This window comes from Cetorhinus maximus, chromosome 27, assembly GCF_964194155.1.
Source record: "Cetorhinus maximus chromosome 27, sCetMax3.hap1.1, whole genome shotgun sequence".
In the NCBI taxonomy this organism is placed as follows: Eukaryota; Metazoa; Chordata; class Chondrichthyes; order Lamniformes; family Cetorhinidae; genus Cetorhinus; species Cetorhinus maximus.
The window spans coordinates 19289469-19309875 of NC_135905.1; the positions used below are offsets into that span (position 1 = coordinate 19289469).

General features: G+C 43.4%; 1 protein-coding gene across 4 annotated transcripts in view; it reads left to right on the forward strand.

Moving 5' to 3' along the window:
- The first annotated feature begins 2576 nt into the window (after nt 1-2576).
- The window catches only part of rps24 (ribosomal protein S24), a 440983-nt gene continuing 423152 nt past the window's right edge, over nt 2577-20407 (forward strand). The window contains exons 1-5 of one of the 4 annotated variants that reach the window (XM_078530849.1): nt 2577-3373; nt 5306-5515; nt 5600-5710; nt 9107-9140; nt 9388-9460. In XM_078530849.1, the coding sequence (XP_078386975.1) occupies nt 3341-3373; nt 5306-5515; nt 5600-5710; nt 9107-9109 (357 nt within the window). In that variant the 5' untranslated portion in view covers nt 2577-3340 and the 3' untranslated portion in view covers nt 9110-9140; nt 9388-9460. Of the gene's footprint in view, nt 3374-5305; nt 5516-5599; nt 5737-6731; nt 9141-9387; nt 9461-20407 lie in introns of those variants that run through there. The other 3 variants (XM_078530850.1, XM_078530847.1, XM_078530848.1) reach the window with 3 other exon arrangements.

Consider the following 20407-nt stretch of genomic DNA (forward strand, 5'->3'; position numbering starts at 1 on the left):
ATTCATTAAATGAGGGATTGAAGAGGAGAGACGAGGATAATTGTCTTTCAGCTATGATTTGTTCACAATCTGCTCGAGGATGGTGGAAGGAGATGCAACCGTAACTCTAAAAAAGGGAATTGGACCGTATACTTGAAAAGGAAAAAAAAATGCAGGGCTATGGGGAGAGAGCAGGGGAGTGGGATTAATTGGGTTAGCTCTTAATGAGCTGGCATTGGCACAATGGGCAGAAGGGCCTCCTCCTGCACTGCATGATTCTATTCTTAAAACAGAGCAACCTGAGAGAAAAAAAAATACATGTACTTTCCACAATGCCTGTGTATTTATTTTTTTTTAAAAAAGAAACACTGTTAAAAAAGGGTGTGAGGCAAATCAACATTTCCAATCAGGCAGCTGCGTGGCCCTCCCGAGGGCATATGATTGACGGGCCTGGGGTCCTCGTTCCTTTTCCGAGCCCTGCGCCGAAGAGCCAGACGAGATGGTGAGTGCAGAGCCGGCGAATCTGTTGAAGATCGTTGCCGTCCCCGGCCATCCGCCCCCAGCTCGGGGCCGGATGGTTGGCCGGGAGTGTCCTGAGTGCGTTGGCCGCCGTATTGTTTTCGTGCCTCGCCTGTTTCGTTGACCAAACGGGCATAAACCCCTCCCCCCCCCCCCCCCCGAAAGGTGCCTCCTGCGCTCGGCCGCGGGCCGGGCCTGGTTCACCCGAGCGGCCCCTTCCGCTGCTCGGGTCTGGACTTGTGCGTTGTCCGGTTCAGAGGTTAGCTTTTAAACATGAAGTGACCTGGTCCCTCGGATAGTTTGTGCTCCCTTGTAGTTCATCTCCCAAGTTCAGCAGGGAAAATGGGAACTCGGGTGTAACTTGTTGTGGTGGAGCTGTTAGTGTGTGAGCTGCTAAACATGCACCCCCATCTCCCCTCTCTCTCTCTCTCCCACCCCAACCTCCCCCCCTCCCCTCTCCCACCCCAACCTCCCCCCCTCCCCTCTCCCACCCCAACCTCCCCTCTCCCACCCCAACCTCCCCCCTCTCCCACCCCAACCTCCCCCCTCTCTCTCTCTCCCACCCCAACCTCCCCCCTCTCCCCTCTCCCACCCCAACCTCCCCCCTCTCCCTCTCTCCCACCCCAACCTCCCCCCTCTCCCCTCTCTCTCACTCTCCCACCCCAACCTCCCCCCTCTCTCTCTCTCTCCCACCCCAACCTCCCCCCTCTCTCTCTCTCTCCCACCCCAACCTCCCCCCTCTCCCTCTCTCCCACCCCAACCTCCCCCCTCTCTCTCTCTCTCCCACCCCAACCTCCCCCCTCTCCCTCTCTCCCACCCCAACCTCCCCCCTCTCCCCTCTCTCCCACCCCAACCTCCCCCCTCTCCCCTCTCTCCCACCCCAACCTCCCCCCTCTCTCTCTCCCACCCCAACCTCCCCTCTCTCTCTCTCTCTCTCTCTCCCACCCCAACCTCCCCCCTCTCTCTCTCTCTCCCACCCCAACCTCCCCCCTCTCCCTCTCTCCCACCCCAACCTCCCCCCTCTCCCCTCTCTCTCCCACCCCAACCTCCCCCCTCTCTCTCTCCCACCCCAACCTCCCCCCTCTCTCTCTCCCACCCCAACCTCCCCCCTCTCATCTCTCTCTCTCCCACCCCAACCTCCCCCCTCTCTCTCTCTCCCACCCCAACCTCCCCCCTCGTTTAGAATAGGATTCAACTATTAATTATAAAAGCAAAATACGGTGGATGCTGGAAACCTGAAATTAAAAACAGACACTACTGGTAAAACGCAGGTCTGGCAGCATCTGTGGAGAGAGAAGCAGGTAACGTTTCCAGTCCCTGTGACTTGAGCTGTGAAGCATTTTCTGCTTCTCTCTTCCACAGATGCTGCCAGACCTGAATTTTACCAGCATTTTCTGTTTATATTTCAATTATTTAAGTGACAACTCTTAACTTCCAAGTCGATGCAAAGTGATTTGAGGACGCAGATGTAGCAGTGTCAATTTTACAGGCTGTTACTTACAGTAAAGTTGTGACATGATGGACAAAGGAGCACTTATTTAAATTTTGCTTTCCAACATGAAAACAAAATCTGTGCAATCTTTATGGATCTTTGACAACAATGCCATCTTTAAAGAATGCCTGGGGAGTGGTAATGTTTAAGGGTTGGGGGGAGATGACTGATAGCCTGGTTAAAATAAGGCTGAACAGACTTTTTAAGTGAGGGGAGTGACTTGCCAAGTAAAGTTGATTTAGGGAAGGGTTTACAGAGAACGGGGCCAACGTGGCTGAAGGTTCTGTCACTCAGACTTGGAATGGAGAAGGTTGTGGAAATAAACGAGAAGCAGACCATAGATGGTGGAATAATGGGTGAGTTAGAGGACTCGGTTGGCTGGAACTTAGGAGGGGGACATTGAAGAAATTGAGCTTTGAGGTGCTAAAAGCATGGTCAAGGGCTTCATCTGTGAGGCTAAGGTAGGAATGGAGCTAGACAATACACGGAGAGATGACCTTTGTGATGGTTACTAAATGGGATTTGATCCTAAGCTAAGCAGCAAACAGTGCATTATGCTCTCGGGTTCAGACTGATAAGCATCCTAGAAGAGAGATTTAGGTAGGAGAAAATTCAAGCTAGGAGTTAGATAGTATGGTTACGTATCTGTTCAATTTGAAAATGTTCTGCTCGTCTTGATATCCAAAGGCCCATCAGAATTGAATTAGAGGTTTCTGGTTGAAGGGAATCACCGATAGGTAAATGAATGTTGATTTGTCTTTGTTGTCCCAACATTTGTTTTGTGCAATCCTGAAGTTAAAAAAAAGAATTGCATTTGGATAGTGCCTTACATAATCTGGAGATATCCCAAAGCACTTTACAACAGTGACTACCCTTCAATTTGTTGTAATGTAGGAGAACTAACAGTCATTTTACACACATTAAGTTCCCATGAGCAACAATGAAATACAAGCCAGATAATCTGTTTTTAGTAAATTTGGTTGAGGGATAGAGAACTCCCCTGCTCTTCAAAACAGTGCCATAGGATCTTCTATGTACGCCTGAAGAGGGAGGCAGGGCCTTGGTTTAACTCTGCATCTGAAAGATGGTGCCTCTGACAGTGAGTGCAGCACTCACTTGGTACTGCACCGGAGTCTCAAGCTTCAACTGTGTCCTCAAGTCTCTGGAGTGCAGCTTGAACCCTTGATCTTCTGATTGAGGCAAGAGTGGTACCCACTGAGCCAGGGCTGATGTATGACCTTACTAGCCGTGAATGATACTCTGGCTTATTGTTCAGAGTATGCTCATTATCTAAATTTTTGTTGTTTCTACCTGTAGAATGACACTGTGACCATCAGAACAAGAAAGTTCATGACAAACCGCTTGCTCCAACGCAAGCAAATGGTGAGTAGAAATATCTTGCTGTTCTGTCTATATGCTTTATTTCTATCAGAATATATTCTCAAAAACTCATCTGATATCAGTTTTTTTTTCTCACATTTGCACCATTGTTGCTGCTGCTTGTCTAGATATCATTTATTCCTCCAACACCTTAAGTCTGTGGCCTTACATTTTCTTCTTCTTCGTTGTGCACCCGTTGAAACTGAGTCTCCTCAACTGCCTTTTTTACTTTTTCTTTACCAAGGTTTCGTGTGGAATTCTTTTCCTTTCCTCATTCTTTCCCCTTTTATTCCCCCTACAGCCTTCAGTATTTGAAGAAGAAAGACTTGGTGTTACCTCATCAATACTTCCTGCTTTACCTTGTTTCCTACTCCTGTGAAACTCGGTCTTGCCCTTTCACTTAAGTTTCTCCATTTAAAAAAAAATGACTGCAAAGCTTATAAATGAGAAGGGAAATTGCATTTGTGGGAAGCTCAGGATAATTCTAATCCTTCAGTACATTGATAAATAGTTCAGCTTCGCTAGTCTGCTGAGTTTTCAATGTTCAGTCCTCTTGAGATAATTAGCAAGCATCTTCTAAACTCCTTAAGTAATATAGCTGCTTACAGGTTTTCATCAGTGTTGGTGAACTGCTGCAGTGGTCAGCCCTGTACATGCAGATTTGATCATTTATTTTTTGTTTAATGTGTAAGCAGTGTAGATGGGAACATAAAGTTACAAAGAGTTCCTGATAGGTTAAGTGAATGGCCTAAGCTTTGGCAAATGGATTTCTTTGTAGGCAAATGTGAGCACATCCACTTTGACCTAAAAGGGATAGATGGTTCTAAGTAATGATGCACTGGAAACACGAGCCCCAAAGAGATTTGAGGATCCAGGTACACAGATTATTAAAATGTCATGAACAGATATGCAAAATATCAAAAGGCTAATGGAATACTGTCTTTTATATCTGCAGAACTAGAATACAAGTGAGTAGAAGTCATGCTTCAGCTATACAGACAGAGCTAAAAACAAAAAGCTACTGCGGATGCTGGAAATCCAAAACAAAAACAGAATTACCTGAAAAAACACAGCAGGTCTGGCAGCATCGGTGGAGAAGAAAAGAGTTGACGTTGCGAGTCCAACATGACCCTTCAACCGTTCTGTTGAAGGGTCATGTTGGACTCGAAACGTCAACTCTTTTCTTCTCCACCGATGCTGCCAGACCTGCTGAGTTTTTCCAGGTAATTCTGTTTTTGTATACAGACAGAGCCTTGGTTAGACCACACCTGGAGTACTGAGAGCACTTCTGGTCACCATACTGTAGGAAGGATACATTGGCCTTGTAGAAAGTGCAGTGTGGATTTACCAGAATTATACCTGGACTCCAAGGGTTATGTTATGAGAGATTACACAAACTAGCATTGTATTCCCTAGAGTTTAGATGGTTAAAGGCTGGTTTGATTGAAGATTTCAAGATGTTATGGGGAATGGATCAGGTAGATGACAATATCTGCTGAATGGGGGAAGTCTTGGACCAAAGGGCATAGTCTTAAAATTAGCGTCAGAGCTTTTGGGAGTGAAATGACATGACACAAATCACTGAATGTATTTATTATATTTCTTTTGGTATTTTCTCTGATTTTTTGACAATCCACTCCCGAAGCCCGTACAATATGTCACACTTCGCATGTTTGCCCATTTGGTAAGATGTGACAGCAGTCTGGATTTATCTTGCCTTATAGCTTCCTTGTGTTGAGTTAATCCCTGGTGCTGCATCGAATATGGGGGCTTACTAAGGATTGAGAGAGAGGCATGTGCTTTGACATTGGCAATGCCTTTTGGTACAGCATCATGTGCCCCTTGGCCTTTTGTAAGAATCTTAGTTTTATTTTCTTGAAATTTATGGAATGAATTTCAATATCTTAACTCGAAAATCTTCACCTTTTAACTTAGGTTGTCGATGTCCTCCACCCTGGCAAAGCCACAGTTCCCAAGACAGAAATTAGGGAGAAGTTGGCAAAAATGTACAAAACAACGCCAGATGTTGTGTTTGTTTTTGGCTTCAGGACGCAATTCGGTGGTGGCAAAACAACGGGATTTGCCATGGTCTATGATTCCTTGGATTACGCCAAGAAGAATGAACCCAAACACAGGCTGGCAAGGGTAAGAATGCCAATTGTCTTGCCTCAGTGGTGTTTATGGGTGCTTGGCTCCATATTTACAGATTTATGCCCATTGTGTTTTTAGCATGGCCTGTTGGAGAGAAAGAAGGTTTCCAGGAAACAGCGAAAGGAACGCAAGAACAGAATGAAGAAAGTCCGGGGCACAGCTAAAGCAAACGTTGGTGCCGGCAAAAAGGTATGAAAGCTGTCATCAAAGAAAATGTATTTGTACTTTGTGTTCTGTTTCATAATTACCTTTTTCTTTCAGCTTTGCATTTGAGAGCTTCACTTTTCAGTTTTGTCTTTTTTTGTTCATGTTTGCTATCTCTTTTCCTTCTGGACAATAGAAGGTAATTGATATTGATTTAGGTGCTTTAGTCTTCAGTTTACTAATAAGCTTGGCTTTCCTGACAATACCACTGAATCGCAGTTATAAATACATGTGTTTATAGTCGATTGCTGTAGCTTGGCATTTGGTGAAAATGCCATTTCTCACACTCCTATTCACCCCTAACATTGCATGTTTTAAAATGTTTCTCAAAACCCCGCAATGTAATAATTTCACACTAGAGGCGCTGCTTCCTAATGTGACTTAGCACAGGAGTGTCTGAAGTGTTACCTGTCAGCCTCTATGATCCAGCCTGTGAAGCTTGTGTTGATTCCACCCAGCAAAGTCAACTTCACCTTTGAGTTTTGGACTAGAAGGACCGGTAAATACTGCTCATGAGCTTTACTAGTCTTTTGAGTCCAGCAACTTAAGAATTGAAGTTTCCAGGCTTTGTGGGTGGACAGCACTCATGTACAGAGGGTTTTTAAAAAAAATTTCTCTCCACCCCCCCAACCCCTGTTTTTTTCTGTAGGGGCTCATGTTGTTGTTAAATGCCCCCCCACCCCTCCTCAGTCACTGGTTTTGATACCTAATTTTGGCTCAGGTTCCTAGGATGTTGGGCACCCTTGATTTGGAGTCTTCTAGTTTTTTTTTTTCCAGCCAAACAAGAATTCACCAGCAAGCTACATGTTTTACGTGCTTGTTGTAGTCTTGTGCCAAAAAGTAGCTAGTGAGTAATTTGTGAGTTTGGTGTACAATCCTCCAGTGTGTTTTGCTGATTGCCAATAGCTAAGTTTTCCGAGTTCATTGTCTGATTTATTACTTAACCTCAATCAGTCAATAACTTTTTTTTGCCTTTCTTGTTGTTCTTGTGGATTATGTCCTTCAGAAATGAAGCGTCAATGGCAGGTACTGGATTCCAAGTATGAATGTGCTGATATAAACTGCATGCCATTCAAATTTGCACCATATTGCTTAATGTTCACCTGCTTAATGCTCTGCATGTTTGCAATGTTTCACATAAATCTGGTGTGGCTTTGTGATCAAATCAGGGTATTCCAAATTCTTTGTTGTGCGGCGTCAATTTTATCATGCCTGTGGACGAGACACTGAATATGATTGAAAAGTGAAATACTGTGGATGTTGGTAATCTGAAATAAATCTGTTCAACTCTAAGGGGGAAATACTGATAGACTGCTTTAGACATTACTGACATGAGTCAGTGTTTTGGCTTAATAACGATTATGTTGGAAGAAAGCAATGGGTATCCTGCTTTTTGGAATATTGAAAGTGAATCTGTGCATAGGTGCCCTTATTATCTAAAAACACCCCCTCTGAATTAAGGCAAATCAATATTTCTTTGATTTGAAGACCTTCACTTGCACCTGTAAAGTCATGTTACTTTCTATGTTACTTCAGATAAAGCAAACTTTATAAATATCTGGAAATTTGAGTATTATCCTCATACTGATGGGAGAAACTACTGGTGTGATCTTATAGTTGAAAGTGGATATAAAATTGGTAGCAAAATTGATCTATCGCAGATAGGATGCTACATGCTAGGTTTATATGTTGTTGACTCAGTTTTTTAAATTAATTCTAAAAGTGGACCATGCTCCATCTGCTGGTCATTCTAATAGTTCACTTAAACTTTGCAAGTCAAAAAGGTGACCCCTTTGAGCTACTTACTGAACCTTAATTAACATAAGAACTAGGAGCAGGAGTAGGCAATTCAGTCTTTCGAGCCTGCCCTGCCCTTCAGTACGATCATGGCTGATCTCATTTCGGCCTCAACTCCAATTTCCTGCCCTCTCCCCATAACCTTTCAACCCATTCCTAATTTAAAAAAGTAAACATCAGGCAAAAAAATCATTAACTTATAATCCAATGTGAAGGGAAAAATGAGTGTGGTGTAAAGGGGTTAGAAAAAGAGGCTCAGTATTCATTATCAAGCTAATCTGTGTTAACCGGTCACCTCAACGTGTGTATCAGGTACGCAACAGGAGAGAGGCAGCTGCCCTGAGTAATGATTAAATGTTGGACTAATGGTGAAATTAGGCTTGATACATGGCTTCAGTTTATCATAACCTATAGTGAAATTTGGACAAGTACAGGAGCAACATTTTGAGATTTATATAAAGGGCATGGTTTATCTGCAGTACATGTTGAATCGATGCTTGGTGTGAAATCAAATCCAAGGCTTTAAATCCTGTGCTTTCTTGTCCCTTGGGCATTGTGATTTTTTTTCATTGGCTAGTATTTAGAAGTCAGAAATATCTCAGTAGTATTTCTAAACTTGATTTAAATGAAATATAGAGAATCAATCTCCTGTGGGGTGCAGCAGGTTTTATTCCTTACTTGAAATGTAGCATTATCTTGATCATGGAGGATGCCTTATCTGTAACTACATTTTGCAACTTATGCTCGCACAGATAACATGTTTCAGCAGCGTGTCTTAAAATTGATTCAAAGCAAAGTTGCTTGATGCTGTAAAATTTTCAGTGCCCAGATTCGTCCAGTATATTATTTCAATGGCTAATTTTAGACCCTAAAACCATAAGACATGGGAGCAGAAGTAGGCCATTCAACCCATCGAGTCTGCTCTGCCGTTCAATGAGATCATGACTGATCTGAGAATCCTCAACTCCTCAATTTTAAACAGAACTCCTTCACATTGTTTGGAATGTGGCGTAACACACGGCAGCTCCTTGTGAGGTTTGTAATTCAGATTGATTCCTGTGCCGTCTCCACTGCCATTCCTCCCCTTGAGGTTAATTTGTTTTTTTGTATGGAGATAATTGGTGATCGCACCCCCCGTCTTGTTCGAGAGAGGATTGCATCGTAACCTGACATTTTTGTAATGGTTGCTGCCCAAAATGAGTGTGAAATGAAAGCTAGAATGCTGTGCACACATTGGAAATGAAGATGTAGAATATGCAGTCCTGCTCAAAATTGTTGGAGGTATTAGTTCCTAAAAAAGAGATGTTTGATTGTTGGAAGCACTCAGTGGCTTCCAAGTGCTGTTTTGATTAGCAGCTGGGAGGCACACAAGCTTTCTGGACACTATCTCCTATGACTTCCTCTCAACTCCTTTCTCTAAAAAGCACAATCACCTTTAGCCCGGCACATACCTCCCCTCAGCAATGTGAAAATATTCTTGGATTATGAATAGATGTTCCAGTGCTTTGCTTCCAAATGATTAAAATAAACTTGAAGTAATGCTCTTGTAGATGAGCTAATTTTGCTTTATTTTGTTTGCCACAGTAACATGGGAATGACACTGAAGGTTCTTTAAAATGTGAGTAGTTGACAATTTACTTATCCTTGATTTTAGATGGAAAAAGCTCTGCTTATGAATAATTATTTCTCTCATCGAAGTGTAGCTGCCTGTTACATTGTAACTATCTTTTTTAAATGTTCATTTGAAATTTAGAAAGTTATTCAGATTGTTTCTAAGGGTGCAGCCCTTGACTTAACAGAAATGTCATTGATGATGTAAAGATGCGGACTTTTAACTTTTTTTTTTCCTTTTTGTTTGTTAACAGGCTAAGCTATCCAAGGATCAACATCAGTAATTATTTGTATATGCCCCTAAATAAATTCTATTAAAAAATGAAATGCTGTCATTTTTTTTCTATGCATGCCGAGTGTCCATGCTCGGATTCGAGCTGTTGAGGGTGCACGGAATGTGTTCTGACTTACAACTTTAAAATAAATCTTTCATTTGACATTATTTCAGAGATAATGCAAATCAGCTGTGTATCAATATATGACGTGCAACTCACTTAGTGGAAGGGGGAAAATTCATTATGAAGCTGTATTAATAATGGGCAGAAATTAAACTACCACTACAGCTCCCTTGTAGCCAGTGGACTAGGTGGTTTCATCCCATTGGTTTTGGCTGAGTTTTAAGGCAAACCCAAGAGTTTGCTCACAATCTATTGTACCAAAAATGGTTCACTGATTTATAAATTCACGGCCTGAAAAAAGCAGCCAATTAGAGCCTCACAAGATTCATAATTTTCCCCTATTTAAAACCAACTTATCCCTGTATCCCCCAACAGCTGGTATCTTGTCCTTCATGTCATGATTCACTGCCAGCTAATTTTTTCTTAAGCGAACAATTATATGCAACTTCGATGCAGTACTTGCCTATCCACTCATCAAGTAATTCCTGCAATTGTTTCTCTTCCTGTCCCAGTTACCTCTGGAAACCTCATGGGGCTATTGATGACATATTAATACTACCTACATGCTGTTCCTTGGCATCATGCAGAAATGCAACAGATTCTACACATGTTTATGGATTTTATCCAATTAAATATGGTGAAGTCTTAAAGTTATGGTCTTCGATCCCCCACAGCAAACTTCCCCAGCAGCTGATTCCATCCTCCTTCCCTGCCACTGACTCAGATTTGAATAGATCGGTTTGTAACCTGAGTATTGCATTTGGAGAGGAACAGCCTACTTCCACATCTATCCTTGTACCTGCCCCAGCCCACATGCTATTGATACCCTCATCCATGCTTTTGCTAATTCCAGACTGAATTGTTCCAGGCACCTCCCCCCCCCACCCCATCCTCGCCATCTACTGCATTTTATAAAATTCTGCTCATCCAAAATTCTGCTCATCTGAACTTGCAGCAAGTTCCTTCACTCCGGCGTTCATTGATGTTCCTTCATGCTAAATCTTGGTTTTAAAATTTGAAACTCTGTGTTCCACTTTCTCAGAGCATCACAGAATCTCAGTGCAGAAGAGGCCCATCGAGTCTGCACCGATACGTGAGAAACACCTGACCTACCTACCTAATCCCATTTACCAGCACTTGGCCCATAGCCTTGAATGTTATGACGTGCCAAGTGCTCATCCAGGTACTTTTTAAAGGATGCGAGGCAACCTGCCTCCACCACCCTCCCAGTCAGCGCATTCCGGACCGTCACCACCCTCTGGGTAAAAATGTTTTTTCTCATATTCCGCCCCCCCCCCCCAAACCTCATGCCCCTCACCTTGAACTTATGTCCCCTCGTGACTGACCCTTCAACTAAGGGGAACAGCTGCTCCCTATCTACCCTGTCCATGCCCCTCATAATCTTGTGCACCTTGATCAGGTCGCCCCTCAGTCTTCTCAGCTCCAACAAAAACAACCCAAGTCGATCCAACCTCTCTTCCTAACTTAAATGTTTCATCCCAGGCAACATCCTGGTGAATCTCCTCTGCACCCCCTCCAGTGCAATCACATCCTTCCTATAATGTGACCAGAACTGCACACAATACTCCAGCTGTGGCCTCACCAAGGTTCTATACAACTCCAACATGACCTCCCACTTTTGTAATCTATGCCTCGATTGATAAAGGCAAGTGTCCAGTATGCCTTTTTCACCACCCCACTAACATGCCCCTCCACCTTCAGAGATCTGTGGATACACACGCCAAGGTCCCTTTGTTCCTCAGAACTTCCTAATGTCATGCCGCTCATTGAATACTTTCTTGTCAAATTACTCCTTCCAAAGTATCACCTCTCACTTTTCAGGGTTAAATTCCTTCTGCCCATTTGACCATCCTGTCTATATCTTCCTGTAGCCCAAGACACTCAACCTCACTGTTAACCACCCGGCCAATCTTAGTGTCATCCGCACTATTAATCCTACCCCCCACATAATCATCTACGTCGTTTATATAAATGATGAATAATAGGGACCGAACACAGGTCCCTGTGGTATGCCACTGGACACTGACTTCCAGTCACTAAAGCAGCCTTCTGTCATTACCCTCTGTCTTCTACAACTAAGCCAATTTTGAATCCACCTTATTAAATTACCCTGTATCCCATGTGCATTTGCCTTCTTTATAAGTCTCCCGTGTGGGACCTTGTCAAAGGATTTGCTGGAATCCAGATCAACTGCACTCCCCTCATCTACACACCTGGTCACCTCAAAAAATTGAATCAAATTTGTTAGGTATAGCCTCCCCCTGACAAAGCCATGCTGACTATCTCTGATCAAACCTTGCCTCTCCAAGTTCAGATAGATTCTCTCCTTCAGAATTTTCTCTCAACAGTTCCCCTATCACTGACGTGAGACTCACTGGTCTGTAGTTCCCTGACTTATCTCTACAACCCTTCTTAAATAGCGGAACCACATTAGTTGTTCTCCAGTCATCTGGCACCTCCCCTATGGCCAGAGAGGAATTAAAAATTTGGATCAGAGCCCCTGCAATCTCCTCCCTTGCCTCCTTCAGCAGTCTGGGACACAACTCATCCAAGAGTAGAAGAGGCCGAGTTACATGCCAAGTGAAAAATGCTTAAAATATAAAGACACTTCTATCACTGGAAAATGATTAAATCACCTCTGCCAACAGTTGGATGGGTGGAATAACCTCTCAGACTTCTAGAGGGATCTTGTCCACAGGAAATATGAGATATGCCTCAAAAGTGCAACTAAATGTGTAATGAGCTCCCTGTCTTTTTGGCCTTTGCCTTTTGCAGACTGAATTCTACTAATGGATAAAGTAAATTCACTTCCAGAATATCTTACTAACTTTATTACATGTTTGTGCCTGGGCATGATATTTCCATGGTTTGATGACTTAGGTGTCATCTTGCTCCTCGGGAATTCATTTCTTTGCTAACCCTTACTTAATCATAGTTGATAGTACTTATTCTTGTAGCAAATGTTGTCCAATTGTGGATTCGCACCTAATGTTGGACTGTGTTTTGAGTTTTGCAAGCACAGGCTGGTTGGGTGCGGTCTGTACACTGCCCGTTGTGAACGGTGGAAGGGAGATGCTGTTTGATATGACTGCTGTTTCATGCTGCTGCTATGTGGTAGCAACATGAGTGGCATTTGCCACTAATAGAATGCTGCCATCAAGCCAAAAAGACATTCTGCTCACTTTCAGTACTGCTTACAAGTGAGGTTTAGCTAAGCAAGTATATATTTTGTACAAGCTGTCCTTTCCATGCAATCCTTTCCCTTTCATAGTGTTAGCCGTTGGCCTGATCACATCGACAACGACTTATATTTACATAGTGTCTTTAATGTAATAAGATGTCCCAATGTGCTTTCCAGATGCATTATAAAGCAAAAAATTGACACTGACCCTCCTGAAGTGATATTAGAGGAGATAGCCAAAAATTTGTTCAGAAGTGGGTTTTAAAGAGTGTTTTAAAGGAGGAGAGAAATGGAGAGGCTTGAATTCCAGAGCTGGATTGCGGTGCTGGAGGAGATTACGGAAAGGCAAGGCATAAAAGGATATGAAAACAAGGATGAGAATTTTGTTATGATGTGACAAGTGGTATTTGCCAGGCTGACCAAATCCCAAAATGGAAACTTGGCCACACTATCACAATGATTTCTGCAATTTGTACTTATTACGAGAAGGTATGTGCACTGAAGTCAGAAGTAATGAGTCCACTGCCACTTTGAGATTTTAAAGATTAAATTAAAACATTTATTAACAAAGGAAAAGAAAACAAACACACAAGATTTCTGTTACACAGTTACATTTAGTTTTATAACAGTTCCTACAAGACTTATGCTTAATTAGACTCCCAACTACACACCCTTTTCAGGCAACAGTCCAAAATAGATTATTAATCTATAAAACGTCCACAAGATTACCACAAGCACCCATTGTTGCTGTAAGGGAGGTATTTCATAGCTTCTTTCTCCCTCTCACTTGACACAGAAATTCCAAAGGCTATTAACACAACCTTTGTTACTGGAACAGCAAACTTCTCCAGAGTGACGAGAGCCTTTTTTCCACAAATCTGTTTCGCACAGTCAAGATCTCACATGGCTGCACCACATAATGCTTTTCATCCTTCTTTAAATATATTTCCTCCTATTTGATCTGTGAATTCCATTGTTTCCACCTTTAATTTTTCCAGCATATAAAAATCTTTCATGTTGTCCTTATGGCCAGCACTTTTGGGAAAAATAAACATAATAACTTTGCCTTATTTATCTTGCCAGTTGGAAACATTTTACCATGTCCCTTTGAAAAGCCAGCAACCTCTCCATTTATCTAAAAATGCAAATTCCATTTTACTTAGCTCACCGATTAGCATTTCAAATACCTGTTTTTTACACTTAACCCCTTTAATGATTCAAACCTTGCAGTCTAGCACTCTGCAGCTTACTCAAACTATTCACATATACAGAAACATAGACACACATAACCATAGGCCTGCTTTAAAGTATCCAACAGTAATATTGAGAAAAATATGATAGTTCCTTTACAGTTTCAAAATCAAGATGTCACCTCACTGAGAGCCAGTGTGAGCACAGGGGTGATGGAGGTATGGGTGGTGGGCTGGTAGAATGTGGGACATCACCCAGGAGTGTGTCACAATAGTCACGTCTAGAGCTAACCATGGCATGAATGAGGATTTCAGCAGCAGATGAGCCAAGATAGGGGTGGAGTCAGGTGTTGTCAGAGATGGAAATCGGCTGCCTAGGTCATGATATGGGCTTGTGGTCTGAAGCTGATCTCGGGTCAAATATGATACTAAAGTTGCAAAATGTCTGGTTCTGCCTTGGACAGTAGCCAGGATCAGGAATGGGGTCTGTAGCCGGGGCTGAAGACAATGGCTTTGGTTTTCCCAATATTGAAGAAAATCTTTGTTCATCCAATATGGCTTGTTGGACACCAGTCGATAATTTAGCAATAGTTGAACTGTCACGGGCAGTACTTGTGAGGTGGAGCTGGGACTATCAGCGTACGTGTGAAAATTAATGTGCTTTGGGATGATGACATTGATGCACAGCCTGTAGAGGAGAAATAAGGCCAAGGATCGATCCTTAGGGACATCAGAGATAATGTGGGAGTGGGAGGACATTACAAGTGATACTCTGGCTACAATTAGATAACAATGAAACCAGGTGAGTTCAGTCCTATGCAGCTGGACAACTAGAGAGGCAGAGAAGTGGTGTGGTCAGCTATGTAAAAGGCTGCAGACCGGGCAAAAAGGACGAGGAGGGATAGTTTACCTTCATCAGTCATGTAGAATATTATTTGTGACTTTTTGATAAGAGCTGTTTCAGTCCTGTGGCAGGTGCAGAAACCTGGAAGGACTCGAACAAGGAGTTCAGGGAAAGATCGACATGGAATTGGAAAATGATGTCATGTTCAAAGCTATTGGATATAAAAGGGAGGTTGGAGATGGGGAGGTGCAAGGATATTGGGGTCAAGGGTCAGGTCTGTGATGAGATGGGTGGTGACGGCAGATTTAGAAGGAGGGACAACATCTTAAAAGAACCTTTAGCAATGTCAGCTGGTGTGGGGACCAAGAAGGGAAGTTAGGTGGCCAGCAGTTTAGTGGGAATAGGGTTAAGGGAGCAGGAAGTGATGGCCATTAGGAAATTCTTACACGGTTTGATTATTTTCATCCTGTATCTTAAAAGACTCTGACCTGGTGACGATATATTGAATATGCAACGCACAAATACATCTCATTCGTATTGTTCCAGTGTATCCAAATATTAAAAATTAAAATATCTATAAAATAGTTGATACAAATTGTCCAACATTGTTTAATAATATCTACATAGCATTCTAACATACTATAAGAATAATTTCCATTTGCATAAATAGATTATCATCAAGCTGAAACAAAAACAAAATTACCTGGAAAAACTCAGCAGGTCTGGCAGCATCGGCGGAGAAGAAAAGAGTTGACGTTTCAAGTCCTCATGACCCTTCAGCAGAACTGAGTGAAGTTAGGAGAGGGGTGAAATATAAGCTGGTTTAAGGTCGGTGGAGGGTGGGGGGGTGGGGGGGCGGCGGTGGGGGGAGAAGTTGAGGGGGGTGGTTGTAAGGACAAGCAAGCGGCATTCCGTAGCGATCGTTCCCTCCGGGACACCCTGGTCCACTCCTCCATCACCCCCTACTCCTCAACCCCCACCTATGGCACCTCCCCATGCCCACGCAGAAGATGCAACACCTGCCCCTTCACTTCCTCTCTCCTCAGCGTCCAAGGGCCCAAACACTCCTTTCAAGTGAAGCAGCATTTCACTTGCATTTCCTCTAACTTAGTCTACTGCATTCATTGCTCCCAATACGGTCTCCTCTACATTGGAGAGACCAAATGCAAACTGGGCGACCGCTTTGCAGAACACCTGCAGTCTGTCCGCAAGAAAGACCCAAACCTCCCTGTCGCTTGCCATTTTAACACTCCACCCTGCTCTCTTGCCCACATGTCTGTCCTTGGCCTGCTGCATTGTTCCAGTGAAGCCCAACGCAAACTGGAGGAACAGCACCTCATCTTCCGACCAGGCACTTTACAGCCTTCCCGACTGAATATTGAGTTCAACAACTTTAGATCTTAAACTCTCTCCCCCCATCCCCACCCCGTTTCTTCCCCCTCCCTTTTGTTTTTTCCAATAATTTATATAGATTTTTCTTTTCCCACCTATTTCCATTATTTTTAAATCTATAACTAAAATACCCTGTCAGTCTTTCCACCCCACCTCCACTAGAGCTGTACTTTGAGTGTCCTGCCATCCATTCTTAATTAGCACATTCTCTTAGATAATATCACCACCTTTAACACCTCTTTGATCCTTTGTCTGTACCACTGCTTGCTTGTCCCTACAACCACCACCCCCCCACCCCACCCTCCTCCGATTTATATTTCCAGCTTAAAATTCACCCCTCTCCTAACTTCACTCAGTTCTGCTGAAGGGTCATGAGGACTCGAAACGTCTACTCTTTTCTTCTCCGCCGATGCTGCCAGACCTGCTGAGTTTTTCCAGGTAATTTTGTTTTTGTTTTGGATTTCCAGCATCCGCAGTAGTTTTTTGTTTTTATCAGCAAGCTGGCTCATGCTGTGACACTCACTTGTGTTGGTTGAGGTATGAAATTGAAGTTAGTTCAGAAAGTTACATTCTTTTCAAGAAAGGTGAAAACACCTCATTCAGATTGTCGAAAGGGATTAATTGTCTGCAGCCCATATTTCTAGATTGGCGTGTTCAGTACTTGAACTGGGTGAAGTAAGGGGAAAATGTTGCGGCTGCAGCACTTGCTGATGAATGCAAACATTTAAATGGAAGGAACCACATGGATTTTAGCCTATAACAGCATTCTAATGTGGCTTAGAAGCCCCTTTGGTGTTTCGATCCCAATTTAGTTGAGTTAATTTCAAAGTGATTTCAGACATATGATCAATTATGCAGAATCTAATGTATAAATAGATAACCATGCAATATTTAACAAATTAAAACAGTCTTAAGCGGCACATCCTCTGTGATACATAAACATAAATAAATGGTTGGAATTAGTCGGAGGGGGGGGATTTTTATGGAGGCCACGGGGTTCTCAGCTCCCAGCTGAAGAGCTGGCAAGAGAACTGAGCTAACTCCCCCAGGAAAATGTGCTGGAATTACATTCCAGTTGGATACTCGAGAGGTCACTGGCTGACCTTCCGGGGGGGTGGGGGGCGAGAAGCCCTGCATGCTGAGCACCGAGAGCCAGTGGGTGGATTGTGAATTTAGAACGTAAGAGAAACTGTTCTTGAAGTATTAGCGGGTAACAAAAATACATGGTGAAATTTTATGGTGATAAAGGGCAAATACTTACAAATTCAACCAAAGGGCCTCAAATGAGCTCTTTTGCTTAGTGGGGGAGGGGTCTGCTGCGAGAAAGACACTCGCACGAGGCCTGGGTCAGGTGGGTAATGGCAGGAGGGATCTCGCAGGTTGGGGGTTGCAGGGGAAGGGGGTTGGTTAGCAGGGAGGGCAGGGGGTGGCTCTCAGTGGGGAATGCCCCACCCCTCCCTCCCTGATGCTGGGCCCCTCAATCAGGCACTTGAGTGTCTTTGAATGAGGCACTCTACCTGGGAACCAGCAAGCAGCTCACACAAGTTTGTATGTCCTGCTCCCTGCATGGCAACAGGTCTGCCCACCACAGGGTTAATACCAATGGGGGCAGGAGGAGGCCCTTAATCGGGGATTACTTGCCCCTTAAGAGGCTTAAATGGCAGCGGCTGTCAACGGGCCTTCCTGCCATGGACTTAATTGGGGTAGAGGTGGGAAGATGATGAAGTTCCACCTGCCAATATCCCACCCTATTATATACCCTCCCCACTTCCAAACTTAACCACGGGGAAAAGCATAAAATCCAACCCTATGAGTTACCAGTGTTGGGTTTTTGAATGAATTATGCAGCTACTTTGCAGGCCAATATATTTACCTGATCAAAAAAATGCCCATCTTTTCAAATGAATGTCTGAAGCTTCATATTTAGTCACACAGCTTCTATTACTACCTGTTGGATAAAGAAGAAAGCGTTGGGCATCATGGTCATGATCAAGAAACCGCTGAATGGCTTGGACTCTCAAACAAGGAGTGCCAATAGTGCCTTAAATGTTGGGGTCTCCCTTTCACCAATGGCCCTAACCAGAACTTTGGCTCTTGTGCCCCTATTTCAGTGCTCTGGGCTGTTGTTGGATAATGCATTCAGGTAAAAGGGGAAAATGTACAAGTTTTTTTAAAAAACAGATTTCCTGGACATTAGCCAGCTCTGGGCTTAAACTGACACTGAACAAAAAAAAATAGTAACCTTTCAACTTCGCTTTCTGGGAATAATTGGCTCAATTCGGCAATATTCTATTTCTGGAAAAAATCATTTGACGTATAAACTGGCTTTAGATTAAGGCTTCTGTTTATCCAGATCAGTGTAATCTTTTAGTAGAAAAAAGGGAAATGTTTATAAAAAGTGGGTGGATTGTGAATTTAGAACGTAAGAGAAACTGTTCTTGAAGTATTAGTGGGTAACAAAAATACATGGTGAAATTTTATAGTGATAAAGGGCAAATACTTACAAATTCAACCAAAGGGCCTCAAATGAGCACTAAATAAATAATTGATGTTGCTGAAATATATTTGTGCAAGTCAGGTTCCTTGGTCTGACATGTACCCTTTTTAAATCAACAATGGAGCTCAGCGTGTGAAGGGCAAATCAAACAGTAAGTGTATTTCAAAAGAGTAAAGAAAAACAAAATAGGAAATAGAACCAAAAATGCTACAACTTTTTTAATTTATTATCTCATTGGCTGTGGGTGTTGCTGGCAAGGCCAGCATTTGTTGCCCATCCCTAATTACCCTTGAACTGAGTGGCTGCTTGGCCTTTTCAGAGGGGCAGCTAAGAGTCAGCCACATTGCTATGGGTCTGGAGTCATATGTAGGCCAGACCAGGTAAGGACGGCAGATTTCCTTCCCTAAAGGACATTAGCCAGCCAGCTGGGTTTTTACAACAATCGATGATAGTTTCATGGTAACCATTACTGAGACAGACTTTTCAATTCCAGATTATTAATTGAATTTAAATTCCACCAGCTGCTGTGGTAGGATTTGAATTCTTGTTCCCTGAACATTAGCCTGGGCCTCTAGATTGCAAGTCCAGTGACACTGCTATGCCACCGTCTCCTCCCCATGCCGCATAAGGAAGTGACCATCTGAAAAACATTTTGGGCGGTGACCTGTTTAAACACTTCAGGTTTTTTGAGTTCATAGCACTGACCATTCATAAATAAACTCCATGCTCAGCCTGAACCAGGATACACCTTAACTGCAAATACCAAGGTAAATGTAAGATGCTTCAAGCACAAACAGAAAACCCTTCTCACTGTATCCCAGCTCCTTCGAGCTTTGTCACGGCAAGCAGAAAGGCCTCCCTGAATAAATGCCACACCCCCACAGATTTGTGGGAATCTCTTGCTTGAGACCACTCAAACTGGAGAAGAAGCACCCACGAAGGTGCCAACCATTTTGAATAACTCCAGCCGGCCCAGGTGGGAGTCCAAGTGCAAACAGCGGAAGGATCATACCAAAATCTGAGCATCCCACCCACCCGCCTCATCAAACGCTACCTGCCCCGCTTGTGGCAGAGTGCGCGGACCCAGCATCGCATCTTTTAGTGACCTCAGGACCCACAACCTCGCAGTGGAAGTAAATGACCCGTGGTCCTGGGGGCCTGCCTAAGAAGAAGAAAACTTGTCCTTAGCACATGGCCCTAGAATTGTCCTTTATTTCAGGAGACATAAGAATGTATGACATAATTGAGTCGCAACTTATGCATGTGAAGTCACCCCCCCACCCCCCCCCACCACCCCCCCCCCACCACCCCCCTCCCCTCCCCTCCCCCTGCGCACCCCCCACCACCGGCTGCCTTTAACAGAATCATCCTCGAGGGCCCGATTCATCATCGTTAATATTATAGCAGCTAAGAATGCAAAAGCATGGACGTGGGCTGACAAATTTAAGACTTTTAGACTTTTAAAGTGTTAGAGACTAATAATAGCAAGGAGTATTAAATTGCTGTACAGAGATTATTCTAGACGCTTGGAATGGGACAATCAGCATGGTCCTGATGAAAGATCTCTGTCCAAAATGTCACTTCTCCATTCTATAAAAGATTTTTAAAAAATGCAGGATCGTGGAAGAGAGCGGAGGAGTAACAATACTTGAATGACTTTCAAAAGAGCTGGCACAGCCATTATGGGCCAAATGGCCTCCTAGTTTGCTGTAAGATTTTGTGAATCTATTTTCAGCCTCTGCTGCATGTTT